General features: G+C 34.4%; 1 protein-coding gene across 1 annotated transcript; it reads right to left on the bottom strand.

Annotated features, from left to right (window-relative positions):
* Positions 1 to 9,141: 9,141 nt before the first annotated feature.
* Positions 9,142 to 16,923, bottom strand: LOC114246818 (peptidoglycan-recognition protein LB-like). The gene is made up of 5 exons (XM_028179522.2): positions 16,748 to 16,923; positions 13,406 to 13,507; positions 12,156 to 12,390; positions 11,170 to 11,288; positions 9,142 to 9,568 (listed from the first exon to the last, which is right to left on the bottom strand). Exons 2-5 carry the CDS (start codon positions 13,470 to 13,472, stop codon positions 9,339 to 9,341), a joined length of 651 nt encoding a protein of 216 aa, XP_028035323.2. The 5' UTR covers positions 13,473 to 13,507; positions 16,748 to 16,923; the 3' UTR covers positions 9,142 to 9,338.
* Positions 16,924 to 25,896: the final 8,973 nt, after the last annotated feature.

The raw sequence follows: 25,896 nt of genomic DNA, 5'->3' as shown, positions 1-25,896 counted from the left end.
TTTTTTATTGCGTAGATGGGTGGACGAGCTCACAGCCCACCTGATGTTAAGTGGTTACTGGAGCCCATAGACATCTACAACGTAGACGCGCCACCCACCTTGAGATACAAGTTCTAAAATCTCAGTATAGTTACAACGGCTACCCCACCCTTCAAACCGAAACGCATTACTGCTTCACGGCAGAAATAAGCAGGGCGGTGGTACCTATCCGCGCGGACTCACAAGAGGTCCTACCACCAGTAATTACGCAAATTATAATTTTGCGGGTTTGATTTTTATTACACGATGTTATTCCTTCACCGTGGAAGTCAATCGTGAACATTTGTTGAGTACATATTTCATTAGAAAAATTGGTACCCGCCTGCGGGATTCGAACACCGGTGCATCGCTTCAACACGAATGCACCGGACGTCTTATCCTTTAGGCCACGACGACTTCATTAGGCCACGACGACTTCCACGACGATTGGAAATGCCATTTTTAAATTTGGAAAATTTGTAAGCCACATTATTTTTGAAAAATTCTGAAGTTCTGATCTATGGATAAATTGTTATTGTACGTACGTAGTGACGTTATTCGGGAACATGTAATGTACCTATGTATATTTATCGAAAGGTTTATAATATTATAATTTTTCTTAACAAAACAAGTCATATTTTAAATCTTGTTTGAAATCAATGAACTTTTTAATTTTCACGATAATTGTTGATATATTTTGTAGAATAGAGAGGTTATATAAGCTAATATAATATATATAGTCACAACTACTTCCAGAATTGTTAAAGACAATTTTTTTTTTCATTTTCTTTGTTGTTTTTTTAAAAACTTTTATAAACAATTTGTTTATAAACAACACGATTGACCTTTGTTAGTGTACTAAGGTAGTTCTAGTAAGCCTATGTAAAAATATATATTAGCGTAGACAAATTATATATTGAAAAATAACAGTATTACATCATTAATCATATGTGTCTATCTTGTATTTCTAATGTGTTTTGCGATGTTAACTATGTTCAAAGTCTTATCAGGTTTGTTTACGTATATTAGCGAAATTATACGAAACATACTCTGATTGTTTACATTATTTGAGTCATTCGAAGGAAAATAATTCAATAATAAACAAAAAAAGTCCCAGAGAATTCGCTTCCTGAAACTGATCTGTTGTTTTTCCTCTAACGGTTAAATACTTACGTGCACGGTGAATTCCGTGAAAAAGACACAAGCTAAATTCGATTTGGTTTTTCAGTCGAATTAATCAACAACGTTTTACCATTAAATTTTTTAATTTGCAATGTGTTTCGATGATAAAAATATAACAGAATCGACCTTGAGAAGAAGATACGATTATGTGTCCCGGATTCATTTAACTATTTCGTCTTATGCACTGCATCCGTCCGTACTGATCTCCTATTTTTCTACCTAGCCCTTCTACCATAGGCGATGGTCACAGAGCATGTCATGAGTCAGGATTAGCACCACTGGTCTGCGTTTTTCTGCCGCGAATTTCAATGTTAGCCCTTCGGAAAGGATCACTTTAAAGCCTGATAAAAATACTTCAATTTTCTTTAAAAGGATGCTTGAATTTCTGTGCGCGACTGTACCGCACCAAGTATGCGGCTATGTCAACCGGAACGCAGTCGAAGCGTGGAGTGAATTTGTAAGGAAAAGTCGCGTTTAAATCCTCGTAAATTTCTTGGTTAATTTCCTTGTTAAGATGTAAACTGGACCTTATTATAACGACAAACTAGTAAATGATTTTTCCATCGAGCAAGAACGGTTTCACAAAAGTTCTTTCTTTTACTAAATCCAAATCTTAGTAAATTTATCGAATTTATTGAACTTTGAAAAACAAAGATAAATTTTCGGAAATTCTAATTATCATATCGGATGACGACCCTTTTTCCCTGTGCCTTGTCAAAATATCCATTATAATAAAAACCCTATTTACCTACATACATAAAATGTATTTATGATATAAATGTTTTAAATATAGTTCGATTCAATTTATTGAAAGTTCTAATCCAAACTTCGAATATACTATTTTCTTATATATACCTACCTAGAAAATACTTCTGATATTGTTACGTGCTTATTATATACATATATATGTATGCATATTATCACTAATATGTACTAGTATATACTTAACCTCTAATTTACAAAAAGTTGTACTTGGAATTAATTTTGAAATTTAAGAAAACTTCCAAAATTCGGTTTGCATATTTTTGACTCAACCTTTTTATGGATCACGTATATTTTATTTACAGTATTTTTCCCCATAAATGCCAGATCAAAATCTTGATCGGACGTTTTGAAGGTATTTATTGAACCACATAAAAACGTAAACTCCGTCTTTGTCAATAATATGTCCAGATTTGATTATCTATCAAAATACCTTCTCATTAGATTTTTTATTTTGTTTTTTGGTTAGACGGCTCAACGAGCTCAAGATCCACTTGATATTAAATCGAAATGGAATTTTACCGAAATTATTATTAAATTATTGAATATAATTGATTTATACATATTATTATTCCTTTTCTTTTTCGTATTACTCCTGTCAGAGCGGTCGTGGTCGTTATTCAGTATCATTGCTGTGGGCAGATGCTATGTGCCTCACAATATATATATTTAATAATATTATATTATTATTACATTATATTATAAAAATGATATGAAAGCCGACACCCATCTGATGTAAGATTGAAGTTTCAATTGCATTGTTTTTTATTACATGATATTATTTCTTCTTATGGAAATTTTTCTTTGAATACGTGTAGGAATTATAATTCAACCTAATTAAATTTTTAGTCTAATATTCATAGCGCGCCACCGGTCTTCTGTGCCGCGGTGGCAGAATTATTTTTGCGAATGTCTTTAGACCGGGCGGAACATGATCCCGTGTATTTTTTTTTTCGATGAGTCAAAAAAGTTCTATGTGACTAAAAAGGCTAATCACTCATTAAATAATATACCAGTCAATGAACCCAGTCGTGGTTTCAAATATAATCAGGTAACTTTTAAAAGCACTCTTTCACCTTTAACAAACCAATATTTCAATTTTACAAATAATGTTGTTACAAATCGACAATTAAAATCTCAGATCTAGCTTGTAGAATCTCCTAGCTAATTTATAAGGGCCGGTCCTCGTATCGATGTAGTCATAGTGAGGCGTCGCGAGGAGACCTATTTAAAGTTTAAAATTTGGTAAATATAACAAAAAGACTTCTGTTTGCTATTTGAATGGAGTAAACTTAATTTAAGTTCAATTCAAAACATCGAACTGTTGATGCTAATACCAAATAAAACGCACCTTTTAATTACGCAGGTAAATATCGCGTATTATGTCCATGCCACCCATGATCGAAAACAGTGGAAGAACGTCAAATGTGGTCGCGATCCACAGTAGTGAGGGAACGATATAGAAGATTAAACTAAATAGCCTTTCCGATAAATTTCCACGAATTTTGGTACCGACAAACAGATTTGTCCATGCCGCCCAATGATTGCTAAATTATATATAAAAACACGTCCAATCTTCTTTGAATAGTGTTGACGCGTGACGGAAGTGAAAAAATTAAGGCGTGCAGTCGATGAATCTTTATTTACTTATTAAAGCGTTACATTAGTTTTTATTATAGTAATTTTATTGGCGCTTCCAGTCGTGTTTACTTGTGTATTATATTTAATATTAATTACGTGAATATTTGTATTTTAATATGCATTACAATTTATGAGCGTCTGTCTCTTGTATAAGATATTGTGTATAAGACGTTCGTAGTACAAGTTCTAGTAAAATAGATGACGTTATATCGGAGATGTATTGGTCATGTTTGTGTTAATCAAATGAGAAATAACACATTGAATATTTTCTCTTGTACATCTTCAATTTTTGTGTCTCTTAATATGTACATCATCTACATTTGTTACAAACTAGTCGAATAGTTTTTTATGTATTTAAAATAGTAAGCATTTTGCACAAACGGTGGAGTGTACTGGTGGTAGGATCTCTTGTGAGTCCGCGCGGGTAGGTACCACCACCCTGCCTATTTCAGCCGTGAAGCAGTAATGCGTTTCGGTTTGAATGGTGGGGCGCCCGTTGTAACTATATTGAGACCTTAGAACTTATCTCAAGGTGGGTGGCGCATTTACGTTGTAGATGTCTATGGGCTCCAGTAACCACTTAACACCAGGTGGGCTGTGAGCTTGTCCACCCATCTAAGCAATAAATAAAAAAATAAAAAAAAGTGAACAAATTTTCAAACTCCCTGAATCTCATTTTGTGACTTCGAAATATATTCCACATTAATCTGGGTGATTTTCGTTTGTTTATTGCTAATCAATTTGCTTTCCGGCTTGAAGGGGACGATTAGCGGTTTATTTTCATGTAATTGAGACTATGAACTTATATGACTGGGCGCGTAATGGTATTTATTATCTTATGCTGTTTATGGGCTCGATATCGACTTAACATCAGATCGACCGTGGGCTCGTATCCATGAACATCGAAATAAAATCGTTAATCTGTAAATAGAGGCTTAATGTTGGCTTAATGTTCAAACAGATTTAAACTTATCTAGATTAATTAATTCTCTATCTATCCGCTGGTAACCTAAGGGGCTATTATAGCTACGTCCGGACGGGTAGCGAGCTCACGGGCCCAATCTGAAAGAATTGGCTAACGCTATTTCCCGAGCGCTATGACAATGACATGTCCTTCTTCAAACGAGGTTTGTGCAGAGTATTAAACGGTAGGCAGCGGCTTGGCTCTGCCCCTGGCGTTGCTGACGTCTATGAGCGACGGTAACCACTCACCATCAGGTGGGCCGTATGCTCGTCTGCCTATAAGGCAATAAAAAAATTAAAAAAAAAAAACCGCTAGCCCTAGTAAGAGCAGTGCTTCACAGAATCTATCTACGGATCGGATCGCGACCCATTGAGAAGATTGAAAAACTCAGTGGGTTGTGTCCAAAGGTGGGTTCGCTTGTCGAACGAGGACGGTGACTTGTGCTTGAGGGATAACAAGACTTTACAAGACATGTTTCAGGCGACGGCGCCTTTGCGTTACCTCGTCACCTGGATCGGATAAGAATCACTGCAAAATATTCTTTATTTTACTGATTAATTTTCAACTGTCAAATAAAAAAATATTCTTTAGAAGAACAGTACAATATAAATTTAATATAAGCATTTGGTAGAATCAACTCAATAGATTCGCTTTTAAATTTCTTTCTTCGGCATTTGACCCTAGCGATTTTTATCTAGAACGTTCAGATACTTTGTAAAATATGGAGTAGGTATATTTTTGAAAACTAAATTATATGTTGTATCGAGTGTTATTTCCATGTTCTTATATTATTATAGTCTTTGTATAACGTCTTGTGTGTATACTGTAATACTATCATTAGCTTTTTAGTCGTTTTGTGCTGTTACGAAAATAATCATGATGACTGTTCTATTTCAAAACGATGTTTTCAATTAAGATTTTTATTTATAATATGATTGATGTTTAACTTCTACAAAAAAAGTTCTACAGTTTTCTTAGTAGATAATAAAAACATGCTTGGTGCTAAAATTCCTACTTCACAAATTATGAATAGTAATAATCAATTCACATTGTGACATCAAAATATTATATTAACAAAAAGTAATAAATATTATTAATGAAATTCGCGCCTATTATTGTAGACTACTCAACAATGTTTTTGGTCAATGGTTATATTATACAAAAAGAATGTTGCGACCAAAGGCAAAAGATTTGTTGAAAGGCAAACGTGACTAAGCGACAATGCGTGAACTTTACAGTAGACTAATTTAAAATTGAAATACCTGAAAACAAAATGTATTTTAACGAATCTAGCTGTAGTAGAATCTAGCTAGTAGCTGTAGGATTGAAATGATTTTAATAGACCTAGAAATATATTTTTTTTGCGCATCGAATATGGTTATTGCCTATCATTTATGTACAAAGCAGTTATTGTCGCTTAGTCACGTTTGCCTTTCAAGCGTCGATATGTATAAGCTTGACAGTTTTATCAAATAAAATAATAAAACAAAAGTAGACATTAATGTAAAAAAAAACTGATTATTGTTAAAAACATTTCTTGTTCCAGTTGTCGTAAAAGCTTGATGCAAATTGAAATAATGTTATATTGCTATGCAGATAAATGAATGTGTTTTATCCAAGCAGTTTAATATTCATTAATATTACGGGTGATAATTATTTATGTTTGCAATAATCTTTTGATTGTTCACTAGCGATTGTCTTTTATCTTTAGTTTATTTATACACCGATGATATGCGCGTCAGTAACAAAATATATATTTGTTGACAAAGGTCAGACTTGAAACTTATGTAAGCGAAGGAGCAAAATCGGGGCAAGCTTATTTCGAACTGTTGACGGTGAATTAATATTTGATTACTTGTTAAACTCGATTTGATTACGTTTTCTTTTATTTTTAAGAATTTGAATAATAGATCATTCGGATACGGATTGTATATTGAATCAGACAAAAGTCTTACATATTATAATATGTACATACATATATATAAAGTATAGATGTGACGTTTTAAAATAAGACAGTCATTACGATGTACATAAATTTATATCTGTTTATATTGATGTCTATGAAATGAATTTAATGTGATTGTTATACGCTTAATCTAGTTCTTATACCTATAAATATATAGAGCAGGCCTAAGTCTGAAAATAAGCCAAGCTTTATTGTATTTTTCTTAACGGACTTGTGTTTTGAACACGGAAAGCGAAATCCAATAATTTTTTTGTTAAACAACATTTATCTTCATATAAATTATCTTAGATCAGTAATTAGTTCAAAATAAACATTCTGTGTTTTTATTAATTTCAAATTGTCTTCAAAACCACACACTAATAATACTAAAATAAAATTAAACAAATTTTAATATAATGATATTGACTTCATTGATGATTATTTTATCGCTGCTAAAAAATTTCAGAGCTTATGTAGAATTATGATTATTTTTTATCGTCGAGATAAACAACGTTTTGTGCCAAACATTTTAAAGTTAGAAAAAATACTGACGGCAAGTACAGCTGGATATGCTCTGGTCATCTACTGGACATAGCTAAGCCTATCTTCGTCGCAATGACCATTACTGAAAGCTGAATACAGATATAGAAATATTAATTTATAAAATATATAATTTCACTCATTGTAAGTTGTGTGATTAAAGCTTATTCGCGCCATTCAAGTTCTTATCGACGCTTGAAAGGCAAACGTGACTAAGCGACAATAACTGCTTAATACATAAATGATAGGCAATAATCATATTCAATGCGCAAAAAATATATATTTCTAGGTCTATTAAAATAATTTCAATCCTACAGCTAGATTCGTTAAAATAGACTTTTTTTCAGGTATTTCAACTTTAAATTAGTCTACTGTAAAGTTCACACATTGTCACTTAGTCACGTTTGCCTTTCAAGCGTCGTTATGTAATGTGGGAAAAAAATAGCATCGGAGACCTCGGTCAGGTCTTCATCGAAAACTTTTAGCGCAATTCAAACCTTAACGGATAATTCGATGTTTGTAATTATATCCTTTTTACGATATTCTGGTTTATAGTATTCCGGGTTCGAAGTGGCCTCGATTTCCGTGAGTCTCGTGAACTCGCCGAAAAGAGATTTAAGGAGAGTCGGTTGTGGTATAGAGCATGAGTACTCTTGGGCGACATCGCCAAGGTTCATAAGCTTTTTGAAAAATTCCTGCCAGCGACGAATAAAGTCAAGTCGCTGTAGTGTCTATCGTGTATTAGATAGTGTACTTCCAGTAGGATTGGCCAGGAATGCAACTCCGAAATAGTAAAATTGCCAATAATATGGAATAATACCTTTTTTATCCCGTTAACAGTCCTAAATCTTGATTATGTTTTGATAATTAAACATACATCATACTTATCCATCTCATTGATACATTATATTTTACATATTACGTATTATGTTTTTTTAACAATCGTTTCAATGTTTGGCAGTTATTTTTTTTTATGTTTTTATTTTTTTTATTAAGATCCATCCACAAATCATCTATATACGTTTAAAATTTATTATAATTATTTGTAGTACATTAATTGTATACAACGTAATGTGTCGTAAACAAGTCTTGATGCTGAATGTTAAAATTAATTTTGGTATTCAAATGTGTCAATGCTTTATGATAAGTAGATTTTTTTTGTATTGCTCAGAGCCTAAGCAAATTTTGAAGAGATCGATACATACTTGACTGAGTTTTTTTTATTTTTTATTGCCCCTGTAGGCAGACGAGCATACGGCCCACCTGATAGTGAGTTGTTACCGTCGCCCATGGACCTCAGCAATGCCAGGGGCAGAGCCAAGACGCTGCCTGCCGCTATACCACTATACCTACCGCTGTGTGCGACAAGACTAACATTATCTTTCTATAGAGTGTGTTATAAGAATAAAACAGAAGAAATTAGATAATTTTATTACTGGTTGTAGGACCTCTTGTAAGTCCGCACGGGTAGGTACCACCACCCTGCTTATATCTGCCGTGAAGCAGTAATGCGTTTCGGGTTGAAGGGTGGGGGGGCAGCCGTTGTAACTATACTGAGACCTTTGAACTTATATCTCAAGTTGGGTGGCGCATTTACGTTGTAGATGTCTGAAGGCTCCAGTAATCACTTAACACCAGGTGGGCCGTGAGCTCGTCCACACTTCTAAGCAATAAAAAAATCGTTTGAATTATCGGAGAGGTATTGTAAACAAGGCTCATGCCTCGATTGAAGTACCAATGCAGAGAAACGATAGCCGGAAAGAAAATAAGATATTCAACATTTGATTAGGCTCGTATTCAATATTGAATTTTTAGAGGAAGCATTATATTCGATGTAAAACATTTATCAAATTGAATGTAAGTAAAAAAATATTATGTAATGTGTACGTAAGGTGTAAGAATTATTTATAGTAAATATTGTAATTATTTTTGTGAAAGTCATCTTGTCAATAAATACATTTCCATTTAAATGTAGTGTTTTGTTTTAATTTAATTAAAACTTGTATGTGCCATTTTAAAGGGTTATGTTTTTGCTTAAAAACTCGTAAGATATTTGGAAAAACGTGAACGTAAAAAATACAGACAAATATATTCGAAATAGTTTTTATTTGGATTAAAAATTAAACTAAGCTCGCAGGAAAATTAATAATAACTGAGAGTGATATTTTATTTAAAGAAACAAAATTTAATTTATCTTTTTAAATAAATTGTAATAAATCTTTCAAAATATTATAAAATTGTCCCTTTTTCCTGTAAGGGAAATTAAATGATTTATAACATTATTAATCAGTATTTCTTCAGTTCCTCTACGTTATCTAGATCGTCAACGGAACCCGGGAAAGGTGAATATTTGTCCCAAGTTTTGATGAGCTCATACAAAGCGTCTCCGGGGCAGGCCGTTCTCCTGACCTGCCTGTGTCCGATAATCTTATGGGCCGGTTTCACGAAGCCGAGTTCCACTCCGGTCGCAATCAGCGATTTAGCAGCTGCGATTTGTTCCACCGATGGAACTGTGACTGTAATTTAGGCAATCAACATTAAACATCTAATATTGACGTGACAACGTCTTATAATTCGATGGAGCCGGCTGCACGCACGCAAAACATGACTTATTGAGGCGTTCCATTTAAGGCTTGAAGGGCAAGCGAAAGCGCGCAACGAGCGACAAAGAGGCACAATCGGCCTCCGCGTTCGGCAGCGTTCGACATCTGTCTCTCTCCTACTTGAGTGAGCGATGCATCCGCGTGGACAGCTGCTATACAATAATACATTTACATGTTTTCGTCAAGTATGAAGTTCAGTGAAAAGTGAATGTAGTGTCATTTGTCTATACAAAATATCTATCAAACAAATAAAATTAAATATTTTTTTTAAAAATGTAACCATTCCTTCAGTATTTTCTTATGACGTTGTCACGTTCAACTATCGTCAGTAAACCGACTTTACAGACAACCGATTTTTTTTTATTGGTTGATTTTATTGACCCCATCATCACATGTTTACTGAGTATTGTAAATTTTCGCACCTAAAGGCCAATTAGAGAGAAATTATTATATAAACATAAATATTAGATAATTATTATCTAAAGTAATTTTATAATTCCTTAAGGATGTTTTTGAAGTAAGGATTACTGGTGGCCTGGAGGCCTTTCCAGTTTCACCAGGATATTTGTTAAGTTGTATGTTCAAAGCCTTATTTTTATCCCACCCATCATCTCCAACAACAAAACATCAACTACTTCGCGGCAGAAATGAGAAGGTTCATAGCACCAGTAAATTATTCATAATACATTTCAATTGCCATGAATAAATCTATATCTATACTAATATTATATACTAATATTATAAAGAGGAAAGATTTGTTTGTTTGTTTGTTTCGAATAGGCTCCGAAACTACTGGACCGATTTGAAAAATTCTTTTTCCATTAGAAGCCGACATTGTCTCTGATGAACATAGGCTACTTTTTTATTTATTTTTTTAATTTTTTTTTTTGGTTTCATGTGTGTTTTAATGTTTCCGAAGCGAAGCGAGGGCGGGTCGCTAGTGCTAGATAAAATGAGTGTATTTAGGAAATATTTGTACTTAGGAAAAGTTCATCACGCCGTGAATCAAATACACCGAGAATATGACACTTTAGGCTACGGACGCTTCAATTACGTCCGATAGTGCTCTCCTTTCCGTTTAAATTAATAATCATATAATTTACTCCAAATAGTAGATAGTCCCACAGGACAACCCTAGTGTAATCTATACCAATAAATAACATTGGAGTGTCTGTCTGTTTGTAATAATAAAATAACCACCCTTTACTAAAGTAAGTATGTATTCACAGTACCAAAATAATATTATAATTTAATTTATATTTTGTCTGTCTGGCTGTTTGTTCCGGCTAAACTCTGGAACGGCTTGACCGATTTTGACAGGACTTTCACTGATAGGTAGCTGATGATATAAGAAATAACTTAGGCTACTTTTTTTAGACTCAATTCGCCCCGCGGTATCACCCGCAGTACGACAATAGCCGCGGGTAGCATCGTTGGACTCAACTAGTGCGACACTAAATTTAAAAAAATATGTAAAGAAACGCATGACATTAAAAAGTTAGGCGTGCTCTTACATCGGTAGTCTCCAATAAAACATATTCCAATACTGATATTATTGAAATGTAGCGAATGTGCCCCTCGATCGGTCCATCCTCGGCCTTCATAGACAGCGCCGTCGCCTCCCACTGCGAAACTGGAAAAGCAACGGTCTCTTTTTGAATTCGAAAATATCCATCCAAAACTTATTTTAAATTATTATTAACTGGTGCTAGGACGTCTTGTGAGTCCGTACCGCAACCACCACCCTGCGTATTTCTGCCGTGAAGCAGTAATGCGGGGGCAGCAGGGTGGGGAAATAATAAAAAAAAAAATTACCATATTGAATAATTCAATAGATACTTTCAGGTGTAGGCAGAGCTCGCAACAAAAGTTTTTTCGTGTGTTGCGATTTTGGTAAATTTCATATTGATAGCATAAACATTATTTAGATGATCCTTTGCGGGTAATTGAAAAACGGATTACTAATGGATAATCAAGAGATTGATAGACACAAGTAATCACTCACTATTACAAAAAGTTTAATGAATATTGCTGATTTTTTCTTATTTACTTTTTAGGGTGCATTGTGTGATGGCCGACTTCTGGTTCAAACCGGTTCAAAATATAAGTCTAAAATAAAAATACTACTTATTCGAATCGCCCGTACTTTTGGAGAGTTAGTTGAACCAATTTCATTTGTGGAACAAGATTAACCTCTATATATGTAAGATAATTTCTTTCAACGTAATTTCGGCAGCTTCAAGTTAAATGATTAACTAGAAAATTTTCATACGAATTACATTAATAATCGAGGACAGTAGAATAAATTTTATTACTTCGGCCCATTGTTCCAGGTCAAAATAACTAAGAATAAAGGTTATTTTAAGTACTTTTTAATCATTTATTTTATTATTTCATTAAAAGTGTTTTAATAATGCAAATTAACGACAACTTTTTAATTTTAAGAGACAGTATTTTTAAACAACGATTATAAATTCGATTAAAGTGATGTCTTTCTTACTTGTAGCCGATGTCCCACCAGTTATTATCTATCATATTATAATTCTGCATGCCCCTCATGGCGCTACTGCACTGTTCTCTAGTGTGACAGGCGCCCGGGATGTACGTGTGATGGATCACGACATACGGCACGGGAGTTCTTAAAGGTGTCGTCTGAACTGGCGTTTTTGCTTGCCACTCTGTCCTCATCACATAACGAAAATCGTAAGTGGTGACGTCGTTTGTCGATGGATCCGCTGTGAATTTTTGTTTTATTAATACATATGCCTAAATAATGTTGCCCATATGATAACAGTACAACATCTCAATGCAGTCATCTACCAAGAATCTATATGTTAATACGTGAAGCAAAAACTTTGTATCCCTTTTTACGAAAATTGCGCGGACGGAGGAGTATGAAATTTCCCACACTTATAGAGAATATAGAAAAGAAGTGCACAATGCTAATATCTTTTTAAAATAATGCGTAAAAGGTACATTAAATCAATAAAGAAAACATTACACACACTACATACCATGTATTTGACGCACACACGCATGCATACTATTTATTGTCAAACTTTTGTTCTTGACGTCTGTTGTCAAATTGAGAATAGAATATGGTTTGTCTTTGTTAATATTTTTTATAGTGTAGTCTTGGCGAAATTTGTGATTATAGTAGTATAAAATACAATCATAATAGTGTACAAACTTACAATTCCCATTAATGATAGTCGAATTTCGACTACTGCGGGACCTTCCTTTAAGAAGGAAGGAAAGAAATCCTTTAAGATAACGACAAACCAATAATATTTTTCACTTATAATGGTGTTCTAAAGTTTTAAGTTTCGCTTTCGTTGTGAGATACATCGTGTGGATGCGCCATAACAATGAGAGTAGATTGAGTTGTTACGATTGGGTATCCCATTTTATCTATTTAATTCTGGCGGTAAATAATTCGACAGTAGGAACATCTACAGTTTGACTTCGAATGTAAAATTCCGTTACGTAATATTATGTATATTAAATGTGTTAAATGTACATAATCCATGTAAACTTTCTCACAATAACACAAGATAGTGTAGATAATGACAGAGGAAAGTGGTAGGCAGCGGCTTGGCACTGCCCCTGGCATTGCTGACGTCCATGAGCGACGGTAACCACTCACCATCAGGTGGGCCGTATGCTCGTCTGCCTATACGGCAATTAAAAAAAAAAGTGAGGATATTGCACGGCCCTTATGTAATTACATATTATGTATATTAATTTTACCTTTATCAACTGAAGGGTATCCGATAGAGGAACTTATAATGCCAAATAAAATTAATATTGCGATCATTTTCGTCGAAGTTGTTGAACAGTCGAGACAAAAATCTGCAACACAAAATGTTAATCTATCTATATACATAAAAATGAATTGCTGTTCGTTAGTCTCGCTAAAACTCGAGAACGGCTGGACCGATTTGGCTAATTTTGGTCTTGAATTATTTGTGGAAGTCCAGAGATGGTTTGAAAGGTAGATAAATATGAAAATGCTCGGAATTAAATAAAATAAAATAAATTGTTTTTCCTTTGCTGGGTCTCCCGTCGGACGGATTCCTATTGTTTGTTGTAAGTTTATTTTATACAAAAGTCTAGGACTTTTATTTAGCGATTGAGGCACTACGATGTCTGCCGGTTCAGCTAGTTATTCATAAAAACAACCATTTGATGATCACGTATGTTATATAATATTATAGTCAATTTTCTAGGTAACGATATCAAACATAAGAGATAACATAGAATGTTATGTGATAAGATTTTCATCTTTGGTATGTCCGTTGGTTATCATAATTTATCGGACGGATGTGTGATAGAAAAGCCTGTGTTCCATACAGTATGGCAAACGGAATGCAGTGAATGTAGAAACGATTCTACGAGCCCTAAATTCGACGCAGTAATTACGTGCAATTTAGATAAATCAATTTGATTACATGATTCTACGTTTTTACCGCGTTAAAGTCATTCACTAACAGATACTAAAATTAAAATTATTTTTACGGTTTAATTTCGCGTTTTTTTTTCTCTACCATTATGTTCGTTCCGAATTTTTTTTGAAATTTAGAGTTCGTATCCTTTACAGTTTTCGTGGCGGCACGGAAAACAGTTGTGCGATGAGTTAATTTTAATTACAGTCAAACCTGGGTAAGTGAGAACTGGATAAGTGAGAAAACTCTATAAGTGAGAGTAATAGCCAGGACCCGTCATTTTAAGCTCCCAAAACCTCTATTAGCGAGAAACAGAAACCTCTGTAAGAGAGAGTCGTTTGTCCCTCATGGACCTCCGTAAGTGAGACTGCTACTTATCTATACCTCTATAAGCGACAGTCGAGCTTTATTTAAATACTAGCGACCCGCCCTCGCTTCGCTTCGGAAACATTAAAACACACATGAAACCAAAAAAATAAAATTAAAAAAAATTAAAAAAAAGTAGCCTATGTTCATCAGGGACAATGTCGGCTTCTAATGGAAAAAGAATTTTTCAAATCGGTCCAGTAGTTTCGGAGCCTATTCGAAACAAACAAACAAACAAATCTTTCCTCTTTATAATATTAGTATAGATATAGATATAGATATTATTTAGGAGGAACAAATGACAAAACAAATTCTGCTATTTTATGACTCATTCTTAGCTTTCGTGGAACTTCCTACCATTGTTTTTGTATTGTTTTCTCGTCAATATTGAACCTATTCTATTTTGTGGAACTAAATAACGTTGTTATTTTATCGCATTCTTTTCGAATGGACACGTGTCCCTGTGTACCGTCCTGTTTGTCGGACTTACTCTTTTTTTTTTAATCGTTAATTGCGAAGAAAAGTTCTGTTCTGCATCATATCAAAACGGAAAATTAAAGTACTGTCATTAAGTGATAAACTTAAAATAGTGAATGCGTTTCAATCCGGAAAATCGCGAAATGAAATTCAGAGAATGCATTAGCGAGAAACTCGGCTTAGTGAGAAACCTCTATAAGCGAGAATGAGATTGTGCTCCCTTGAACTCTCGCTTATCCAGGTTTGACTGTATTTCTAAGTCTCGCGAACAATGATGCTAGTTACTTTAATATGTATGTTTTACGTATATATGTATGTTCTAGAAACTGTTCCATGGGTATTATTATTGATACCAGTACACGAATGCCTTAATTACGTCACACGCGTCAAAAAGTCATAACCATGACCACGTTTTGTTTTCTTTGGCAAATGTATTAGTGATTAAAAGCTCAATTTAATCACGCTTATTCGGATTTTTGTTTGGTTTATTTCATATTTTTCGATGCGTTTTTTTCCTTACCTATTCGCTGGCAGCAGCTATTTCAGCTACGCCCTGGGCGGGTAGATGAGCTCACGAGCTCAACCTGAGAGAATTTGCTAACAGTAGGCCTAGCAAGAGCAGTGCTTCGCAGAATCTACTATCGGATCGGATTCGCGACCCACTGAGAAGATCCGGCGAGAAACTCAGTGGGCTGAGTCTGTGTGTCCGACATGTCAGCGACAAGTTAGGACACCATAAATAATACAGTGCTCTTGCACAAAATATTTGTGAGGTTAAGCTGTAATACTTTCATTCGTTATTAAGACGTCTAGCGAGAATTGAATCTTACGTATTGGTACCGTAATTCACTTTACCGATGGGTTCAAGTAAATTCAATAAATAACATTTAATGTTTGTCTATTTATTTAGTTAAATTTTTGTTTTTTTGTTACTCATTTTCTTCGTCATTGTTCGTTTTTTTGAGGGTATATACTGTCCGAATTTTAATTAAAATAACTCTACAATATTTTAACTCAATACATGCACAATAACTAAACTACAATAACTACAACTATATATTTTATTGCTTAGATGGGTGGACGAGCTCACAGCCCACCACAGATATTGTTAGAATTCGAAATTTAAAAAAAACCCGAATATTTACTCCGCTAACTGACTCTGGATGATGCGGAGAATATGCTGGCAATGTATTCTATCAAAATAAATAGGACTGGTTACATTTACTTTATAACGTGCATCAAAGTGAGCATTTAAATTTGAATCCCTTAAAGCATTCATTATATTTAATAGGAAAGCAGTGTATCTTAAACTCGGAATCACCTTAACTCGGAATGATTAATATAAAATAATGATAAGATTTATATAAAATAACTGTAACAAAGTAATAGTTTCACCTCCTACAATTTAATAGGGACAAGCGCGATAGTGAATAACTATTCAGAGAATACTTTACTTGATCTTTATTATTATACAAAATGAGTGGTCATTATTTCCCACAATACGTGGCGTCTATTAAAAATAATCTTTGCAATCCTGAATAATACGCATTCATAATATAACTGACAAAACTAATCAAGTAACACAAGTAATAAATAGTACTATTTACAGGTTTTAAATTTCCCTAAGATAAATTTCCAATTAATTGATACAAGTCAAGATATTCACAATATAAATTTGACAATTGAAGCCATAGAAATAAGTGCGAAGTTTAATTTATGAGAAAGAATTTAGCTAGGTATATTCCGGAGATTGGTTCCTATTATTTACGTTAGTAAAATTAATAACAAATAAAATAATCCATACCTTAAAGCGACAAATTACACAAAAACTAATTTACTTTTGAAATTACTTGAATGTAATTCTAGTATTTCATTGAAAAATTATAAATACTAATTGTAAAATTTTATGCCGTCGTACAATCTAATTCAGTTCGGGCGTAGTTTCGTTCAGATATTATAACACAGCCTCTGAACAAATGTTTGTTATATAGTTATAGTATACGGATGTTTTTATAGCTGCGTATTCGTCGAGGTGAATCCCCCTGAGAGCAATATCACGACGAAAAGTCATACACGAAACGGACGAAAGAAATTAGTTTAAATTCTAAGCCGACAGGTTTTGACCGAGAATACGTCCGTTGTTTTTCTAAATGATTTATTTTTCTTTTTAAAGCAACCATATTGTTCAAATTTGTATTCCTGATATTTTTCATATGACGAGTAACTAGTTTGGGATTATGTTTTTCACTGTTACTCTTATTAATATAAAAAAGCCTGGCTTATTAATTACTAGTAGTATCATTTAATAATAAAATTGCAGGGTTAGAGGCTCTGTGAGAAAATATATTGAGCATTTTCGTTGTGTTCGAATACGATTTTTGCATTTTGTTATCATTAATGTTTAATCATTAATTTTAATCATTATCATTGATTTAATTATATTAGGGTCAATATTAAATAAAATGTAAAAGGAGTGGAACGAAATACATAAAGTAAACAATAACTTGAGATTTCAGATTTTTCCGTACAAAACTATCGAATTTCCAAGCTTAACCAATTAGACGTGTCTTGTAAATAATTAAATGAATTAATTTTTATTAATGACGATTAGATACAATGAAACATATGAGTCGTCTATTATCAAAGGTGGCAATCTGTGCATTTGGAGAAAAAAAATGTTATTGATATGTCAATACAGATTGATTTGAATATAATCGTCTCCTTCAAAGAATACGGTTCAAAACCTGTATTAAATAAAGATTAATACTTAGCCTGTTATTTATCTAAGATGTCGTTCAGAAGAGTTTTGTGACTGCCAATGGAATACAAAGTCAATAATTCGTTTTTCTGATTTACCAATAATTGTCCAAAAGTCACATTGCCGGCTTTGATAATAGTCGACTCATATATACGTTAAGAACGAAGTTCTTTGGTTGCCTGTGTGTGATTTTGTGTTGAAATTCCTTTTGTTATGTATGTACATTTACTTTATCCAATAAAGGCCCACGTTACTGATCTTTAAAGGAGAGAAATTGTATAATTAGAATAGTGTTGTATCAAAGAAATGCGTATAGCCTTCAGAATCATCTGTACACGTGATAAAGTTCTGTTGTTAAATTCAGTAATCACACGATTTTTCATACAAATATAATGAATTTCACATGCAGAGCAAAATCGTTAAAAAACTTTGCTTAATTGTACATTTGAAACAAAATCATAAAAACAGTAAGTGTACAAAATTACTCCTTTAATCAACCTGAGGTTACATGTTTTGTGTCCGTGGTTTTAAATTTAAAATTACTACTCGCTCACAAATTATTTTGCAAAGCATAAACTTTTTACCCTTCCTTGTCTATATATATACGAAGTTGCATCTTTTGTTAAAACTTGTCCCAATAGATTCACCAAGATGTCTAATGTGGCAAACAGAAATCGACGCGACGAAAAACTATGTGTTCCAAAATCCAAAACTACCTTAAAGAATAATAGTATACTAGGTATGAGCGTTAGGATATTTAATTAACTACCAAAGAAATTAAGAGACTTAGACGATTTTCATTTTAAGAAAAAACTAAAAGATAATCTCATTAGTGGAAATTATTATCACATAAATAATTTTCTTAGGGACGACATCTATACTAATATTATAAAGAGGAAAGATTTGTTTGTTTGTTTGTTTCGAATAGGCTCCGAAACTACTGGACCGATTTGAAAAATTATTTTTCCATTAGAAGCCGACATTGTCCCTGATGAACATAGGCTACTTTTTTTCATGTGTGTTTTAATGTTTCCGAAGCGAAGCGAGGGCGGGTCGCTAGTTGAAAATAAATGGATTTTTTAATTATTCGTTGAATTAAGGATGAATGAATGGTAAATTATATGTCGGCGCAAATATGACCTACTGATCATCAACTAATTACTCTGTGATAAGAAATTGATGTTAAACAGTTCCTTTTATTGTAATTTCAATACTTTAAAACGTGTTTGAAAAACGTGTAAACCCGCTCACGTGTTTGAAAAACGTGTAAACACGCTCACGTGTTTAAAACGTGTCAACACGCTCACGGGTACGAAGCCCCATAAATACGGCCGTGCTGTCTAGCACTGATTGATTCGTGTCCAAGCCGTTGTACTGTACGGATATATATCTCTGTAACGTTATTATGCTTCTCGTGCAATATACGAAGTTTTCGTGAAGTTCTCGTGAAGTTTTGTTTCGGAAACCCAAACATGAGTCATTCGTCAAGAAAGTGATGACCGCGACGTCAGCAGTGCTGACGTCACACTTTTTAAAAACACTACGGACGTCCCGTTTCCGTCATATATAATATTATAATATCTTGCACAAATTAAAATGGAAATCTATATTACTACTACTAATCCTACTTCTTTATAAAAAATCATAAATCATCATAAAAAATATCTAACTTTAAATGACATGTATGTCGTATATAATGCTTTTTACAGTGATTAGTTTACTTACGCAATAAGATTTTTAATCACAGGTATAGTAACCGGCAAACATCTTGAGCAAATGACCTTGACTGCGCAGAACCGAATTTTAGATCACTTTGGTGGTGAGGGTGAGGTGCGACGGCAGGGGAAATCGTATCGAGCGCTTTATTGGTAGATCAGTCGAACCTTGCGTCCCGCACCGCGCCCTCATTCCGCTTGCTCCCAAAAGTACGCTTGCGTACAGTGGAAAGTTATTATATTATTAAAGTCTATCGTTATTAATCGTTAAGTTATTTGTTATATTACTTGTGGACTTTGTTGCCATTGCTATTTGTTGAGTGTTTGTTGTTTTTTTATAAAACATACACTATGCCGCGACAAACCGGTGTAGTATTCAAAAGAAAGGGTAGAAAAATTGTGTACGACGTATATTGCTTCATTATAAAACAGGGGAAGAATGATATGGAAAAATTAAAACAGACTTCGGAAGTAACAAAACCATCAGTGAGGACTGTTAGGTGCATTATTAAGGAAGCTAAAGGCTCTGGCTTGCTCGCCGTGTTTCGGACTCCGGGTAAGAAAAGATCAGGGAAGAAGAAAGTTACCGGAATGGATAGTTTCGTTCAATCTGTAATAAAAAGATGTAATCATAATAACTACATAACAAGCAGCGAAACTCCGTACCGTAGAAAGGCTTCGAAAATTTTAAAGAAGATATAAATTTTAATGGCTCGGAATGAAGCTTACGACGTATTATGAAAGAGCTAGGCTTTAGATGGAAAAAAAGAACAGAAAATAATCGGAAGCTGGTAATTGAAAAAAGTAACATTCGATTACTACGAATCGAATATCTTCAAAAAATAATTAATTATAGACAAAAAAGAAGACCGAATCGACCGAGTTGTAAACTACACCGATGAGCCCTATGTCGACTAATCACTATGATAGCGACTCGGGTGATGAAAACAGTGATGATGATGATGATGGTCAAGATTATGATAACGAAAAAAAATATACAAATACCAGCTTCGCTTCAACTGAACCAAGACCTGGCAACAGCTCTAGTTTTGACTTAATAGAAGGAATATCTATTTTACCCCAAGATTAAATTATTACAATTATTAACCTACATTTTTTGTTGATGTTCTAATAAATATATAAAAAAATACATATGTTGATTTTAATAATTTAATTGCATTATGACGCAGAGTATATAATGTTTTTGCACGTGAGTGTACCATGCGCAAACTTACCCCCACTACGTCAACAAATGCTCAAGAAGTTTGCCGGCTATTATACGCTGTACTGAACAACATGATTAGGATATTATGGTGTTTACCATCGGACGGTCGCTTAAAAACTGATTGGACATTCTCGAATGACTAAAATAATTCACATAGAGATAGAGATGTTGATCTCAACAGGTCTCAAATATTTAACTAAACACAATTAATAATATTTTAACTAGATTTTGCTCTGTATAGTAGATTCAGGCCGATACTAAATCTTGAGAAATGCTGTTGTATATAATAATTGTAGCTCTGGAATGAGATTATTTTGGATTTTTATCGAGTTCGAAGAAAGATGTGTATTTGTGTTGACGATGAGTGATTGGTTATTGATACTGGCAGTGGCAAGGAAATAAATAGCCAAGCCGCTGCCTATCGCTGACGACGACTTCAAGCTTCGTGAAGAGCGCAGATGTTTGAATTAGGAACGTCAAAAGTGTCAACGAGCGACGTCTGCTATGACACTTATATGTAGTATACAATTATTGTTATTTTACGGACAGGGGGCCGAGCCTTAACGAGGTGTCCGCAAGTAGGGGGCACGCGGGGTATGTGGAACTTGATGGCCTGCAGATGTTGGGAGCATGTCGTGGGTCCAAGGATGTTTTAGGAACTTACCCATCAAACGACTCCCTTTGCATTCTTTTACCCGAAATTCGATCTGTGGTCGGGGTCAAAACCCGAGCAGAATAGGAAGGGTCCCGCGGCCAACACTACAAACAGACCAGCGATACCACTCCGAGGACGCCCGACCGACGGGTCGTCGAGGCGATCGTCGACGACCGATGACGCCGGTCTCATGTTGTATACACCGGATTAACCTCATCATAGCAGCTATAACTCATAGCTTTATTATTGGTGGTAGAACCTCTTGTGAGTCCGCATGGGTAGGTACCACCGCCCCGCCTATTTCTGCGGTGAAGCAGTAATGCGTTTCGGTTTGAAGGGTGGGGCAGCTTTTGTAACTATACTGAGACCTTAGAACCTCAAGGGGGGAGGCGCATTTACTTTGTAGATGTCTATAGGCTTCGATAACCACTTAACACCAAGCAATAAAAAAAATGTAGGCCCTCTTATATTAGTCGGACAAAGGATAAAGGAAATTGTATTAAATTGTAATAAAGATTTTCGTTTATCAATTTCGTACAGCAATTTTATATGATGTCTATAGATTTTTTCGTTTTTATTAGTGCATGTTATTAGAACATCTATGTTTTTGAAAAGTCTATTACTGTACCCGTGGACCTCCATGAATTTAGTCTGAAAGGAGCAACTATAGTCTCGTCTGAATATTCTTAAAGACGTAGCTGTGTAAATGTCGTAGTAGATATTTCGTATTTTCTTGTTTCCTCGTTCAAAATAAAGCGTTATCAAGATTATCTTTTTATAAATTTTGGTTATGCCAGCCTTTACTTTTATTTATACTGGGTGTTAGGAGACAGCTTCCGAAAACGAAGACAGACGACAGTACTAATGACAAATTTGATGACGAGCCGGAAAAAAATCGATCCTGATTTTAAAAAAAAACTTATTTTTAAAACGCTTTATTAGTATTATTTACGCTCCATCATGTTAGTAAAGCTAAATGAAACGATAGTTTCATAATAATACATTACAAAAATCGAGTTTATATAAACTAGGTATCTTTCTTTAAATTTTTACTATATAATTTACGTAGTTCATGTATAGCTTAACTTGTCATTTTGGTTATTATTCATTTCCACGTGCTAATAATTTGGCAAAACAGTGTATCTAATTGGAAAAAAACAATTATTAAAATATTCTACCATAACATAAACAAATTGGTCACCATACATGAAACTCTTCGTGTAAATTCCTGAAGGTAAAAAAAACTTGGTGTTGACATTTACACATAAACTAAATGTTTGTTTCTTTATAGAAACTTCAAAAATTTTCTTTTTCTTTTTCTCCACCTTATCCCACTCGGTGGGGTCGGTACAGCAATTTTTTTCTCTTCCTTTCTCTTCTATCAGTCGTCAGCTCAACACTCACTCCTCTCTATCTCTCTCATATCATTCACACACTCCATCCATGTCTTCTTCGGTCGATCTCTTCCCCCTCTACCTTGCACTACCATTTCCATACATCTCCTGGTGATATGCATCTTATCTCTACGCATCACATGTCCATACCACGCTAACCGTTCAAACTTCAAAAATTATTTAATTTATTGTCTTTCAATCGTTATGATGAGTTAAAAGCTGTCGAGACTACGTATTTTACAAGAACTCCTATGTTGAACTATTGTTCTAAATTATAATTATTATTATTGGTTTTGGAAATTCGTATATTGTGCTGCGTAATCGATTAGCGTTCGACGCAATGTGGATGCAATCTGCCGGTGGATCGATTGTTAGTCTGTGAAGTACCATGTAGTCCTGCCTATTGCTGTCGTTCTTGTTTGAAGAGTTGTGCGTTAGATTAGAAGAGGCCGTAAACCCTGACGCAAAATGTGTCAGCGAAGTGCTGCTCTTGTTAGGGCGGTTGTTAGAAAAGTCTCCGAGGCTGTGCCCCAAGTTCTCACCTAGACATTTGGTAAAGCTAGTATAACCCATTGAGGCTACTAGCAGTAGGCAGGCAAAAGAAGGAAGCAAAATAAGTGTTGGCGATTATATTGGACGTAAGCTAGTTGTCCCAATTAGTGCAATAAAAATAACTTGGCCATACCGTGCTATTGACAAGATCCCTTGCAAAACCTGTACAATATTTATTTAGACTAATATTAAAATTAAAATTAAATTTCTAAGGATTTATGAGCAGAAGTGTACTTGTATACTGTACTTTTGAACCACAAAGTACCTAAGATCACTTGGAGCTACCCAGTATCTGCATCCTGTTGCAATGTGATGACTGACGTAAGTATTCTAGAACCATCATTACATGTTCGGTACACAAATCTTATCTTATTGTTATTATTATTATACCTTTAAACGAGCAATTTTTGTATAATATATATAATCTGAATCTCGGAAACGGCTCCAACGATTTTCATAAAATTTAGTATACAGGGAATATCGGGGGCGATAAATCGATCTAGCTACGATTTACTTTCAGAAAATGTCGTTTTATTCGTGTTTTCAATAATCATCTCTTCCCGACATCTATTGGCGAATAATAATACAATTTTTCTTAATTGAGGGCAACTAACTGCTTTAAAGACACGACAAGATGGCGTTATAAAAAAAAAAGCGAGTGAAACTCGGTCATCATCTAATTAATAATTAATTATGCCGATTTCTAGGATATATCATCGCATTGTGTTGATTTCATTATTACGTCATATTTGTGCAGTGACATTGACCTACACTTAGTAACATTTTCCTAAGTGAAATTTTCCTTTACATAACTATGTGTATTGTGTTGTTTTTATTGGCATAAAAAGGTAGACGAGCCACGATAGTGTGACACTATGTATCGTATTTTGACTGTTAAGTATAGGATCGTGGGAATTGATCCCACATCGGGCAAACATAGGCTATTATGTTTGTTTGCTCTTTCTCTAAGTTTCTTATTATCTATGTATATATACGTCAACGTATAAAAGTATGATATGTATATTAATCTCTGGTTTCCATAGTACAGGGAATCCTAATTTGGGACCAGATTTACGTGCGTGACTTCTTCCCGGTTATTATTATTATATATTCCTCCCTGCGTCGTATTCCTCATTGCTGAGGGTCGTGACCACCCTTTTGTATCACCTTCGCACGCACGATCTTTCTCCATCCATTCTTGTCTTTGGCGGTGTGAAGGCCGTTGTGAAACGTGGAATCAAGAGCAGTGCGGATCTGGTCGGACCAACGTATTGGGCTGCGCCCCCGAGGTCTTTTCCCATCTACCTTACCAGTCAGTCCGCACGGGTAGGTACCACCACCCCGCCTGTTTCTGCCGTGAAGCAGTAATGCGTTTCGGTTTGAAGGGTGGGACAGCCGTTGTACTGTAAAACTGAGGCCTTAGAACTCATGCCTCAAGGTAGGTGACAGCATTTACTTTGTAGATGTCTATGGGCTCCAATAATCACTTTACATCAGGTGAATCGTGAGCTCATCCACCTAACTAAGCTATAAAAAAAAAGATAAGACCCCCGGTGTACTTGTAGGGGAACTCGATGCGAAAATCTATCTCGGCATTTAGTCGGCTTTCCAGGAACCTCCTGTAAATTATAATTTAAACAAAAATAGTAAAGTATGTTAAAAGGTTTCAGTGAGCTATAATGACAATACTCCATTGCCTACAATTTACGCGATTTTACAGGCTTAATACTAGTTATGAACAATTATGAGCAATATATCATATTTGTCATAAAGTATTTTGTAGTACAAAGAACGATGTTCGTCATTTTTTTATACTTTTGTTCGCCATTACACAATCCTAATAACTAACACTAACAATAATGGACAGAGCCAAAAGACAAATCTCACCTCATTTAAAAACAAATATTAGTAAAGGCTACGTTTTTTGTTTAAAGCACTGAAACATTACGCCATAAAAGTAATTTTTGAAACATTACTTACTATTTTTCTCAAGCAAACATTGATCGCATCTAATTTGTGTGTGGGAAATATTCAAACCACTATGATACCAACTAAGGTGGCCAAGAGACATGCGCAACACTGGAAAAGTGTCACCTTGTCCCCCACTGGCCTCGGGTGCCTTATTCAAAGCTCAAACGTAGATTGTTGAAAAAGTTTAGACGCAATACGAAAATAACCAAATTAGGGCTGCGCTAATGTCTTGTTTGTAATTAATTATATAAAAAAAACAAAATTATTTCATCGGTGGTTACTAAGACAGTGATAGTAAGTACTATGGTGCCAAATTAAGTATATGTTTGGAATCAGCACACTCTTCAAAGAAATGTAATGTAAATAAAATATAAGATAAAGGGAGAAAAAAAATGGGGATTGAACTGGATTGAATGCGAAGCGTTTAATTAATTAATTTAATTTTTTGATCTGAGATGCATTAGTGAAAGACCTATTTGTGGGGCTGACGTATTTAGCTAAATTCATAACGCAATGCTTCGAATATGTTAGATCTGACTCCAATCTTAACCGCATATTACCAATTTATGTATTTTAACTTTTTATTTATTGCTTAGGTGTGTGGATGAGCTCATAACCAGAGTGGCGTTAAGTGGTTACTGGAGCCCATAGACATTTACGACGTAAATGCGCCACCCACCTTG

The sequence above is a fragment of the Bombyx mandarina genome, chromosome 16, assembly GCF_030267445.1.
Source record: "Bombyx mandarina strain Sakado chromosome 16, ASM3026744v2".
Classification (NCBI taxonomy): domain Eukaryota; kingdom Metazoa; phylum Arthropoda; class Insecta; order Lepidoptera; family Bombycidae; genus Bombyx; species Bombyx mandarina.
This window is presented reverse-complemented; position numbering and strand designations above follow the sequence as displayed.

Bases quoted from the DNA above. Each gene is read 5' to 3' on its own strand.
- LOC114246818 (XM_028179522.2), bottom strand. From the start codon at position 13,472: ATGATCGCAATATTAATTTTATTTGGCATTATAAGTTCCTCTATCGGA. The intron at 12,391-13,405 runs GTAAAATTAATA...AAAAATTCACAG, and splicing joins ATACCCTTCAGTTGATAAAG to CGGATCCATCGACAAACGAC. The intron at 11,289-12,155 runs GTAAGAAAGACA...TTGCTTTTCCAG, and splicing joins TGGTGGGACATCGGCTACAA to TTTCGCAGTGGGAGGCGACG.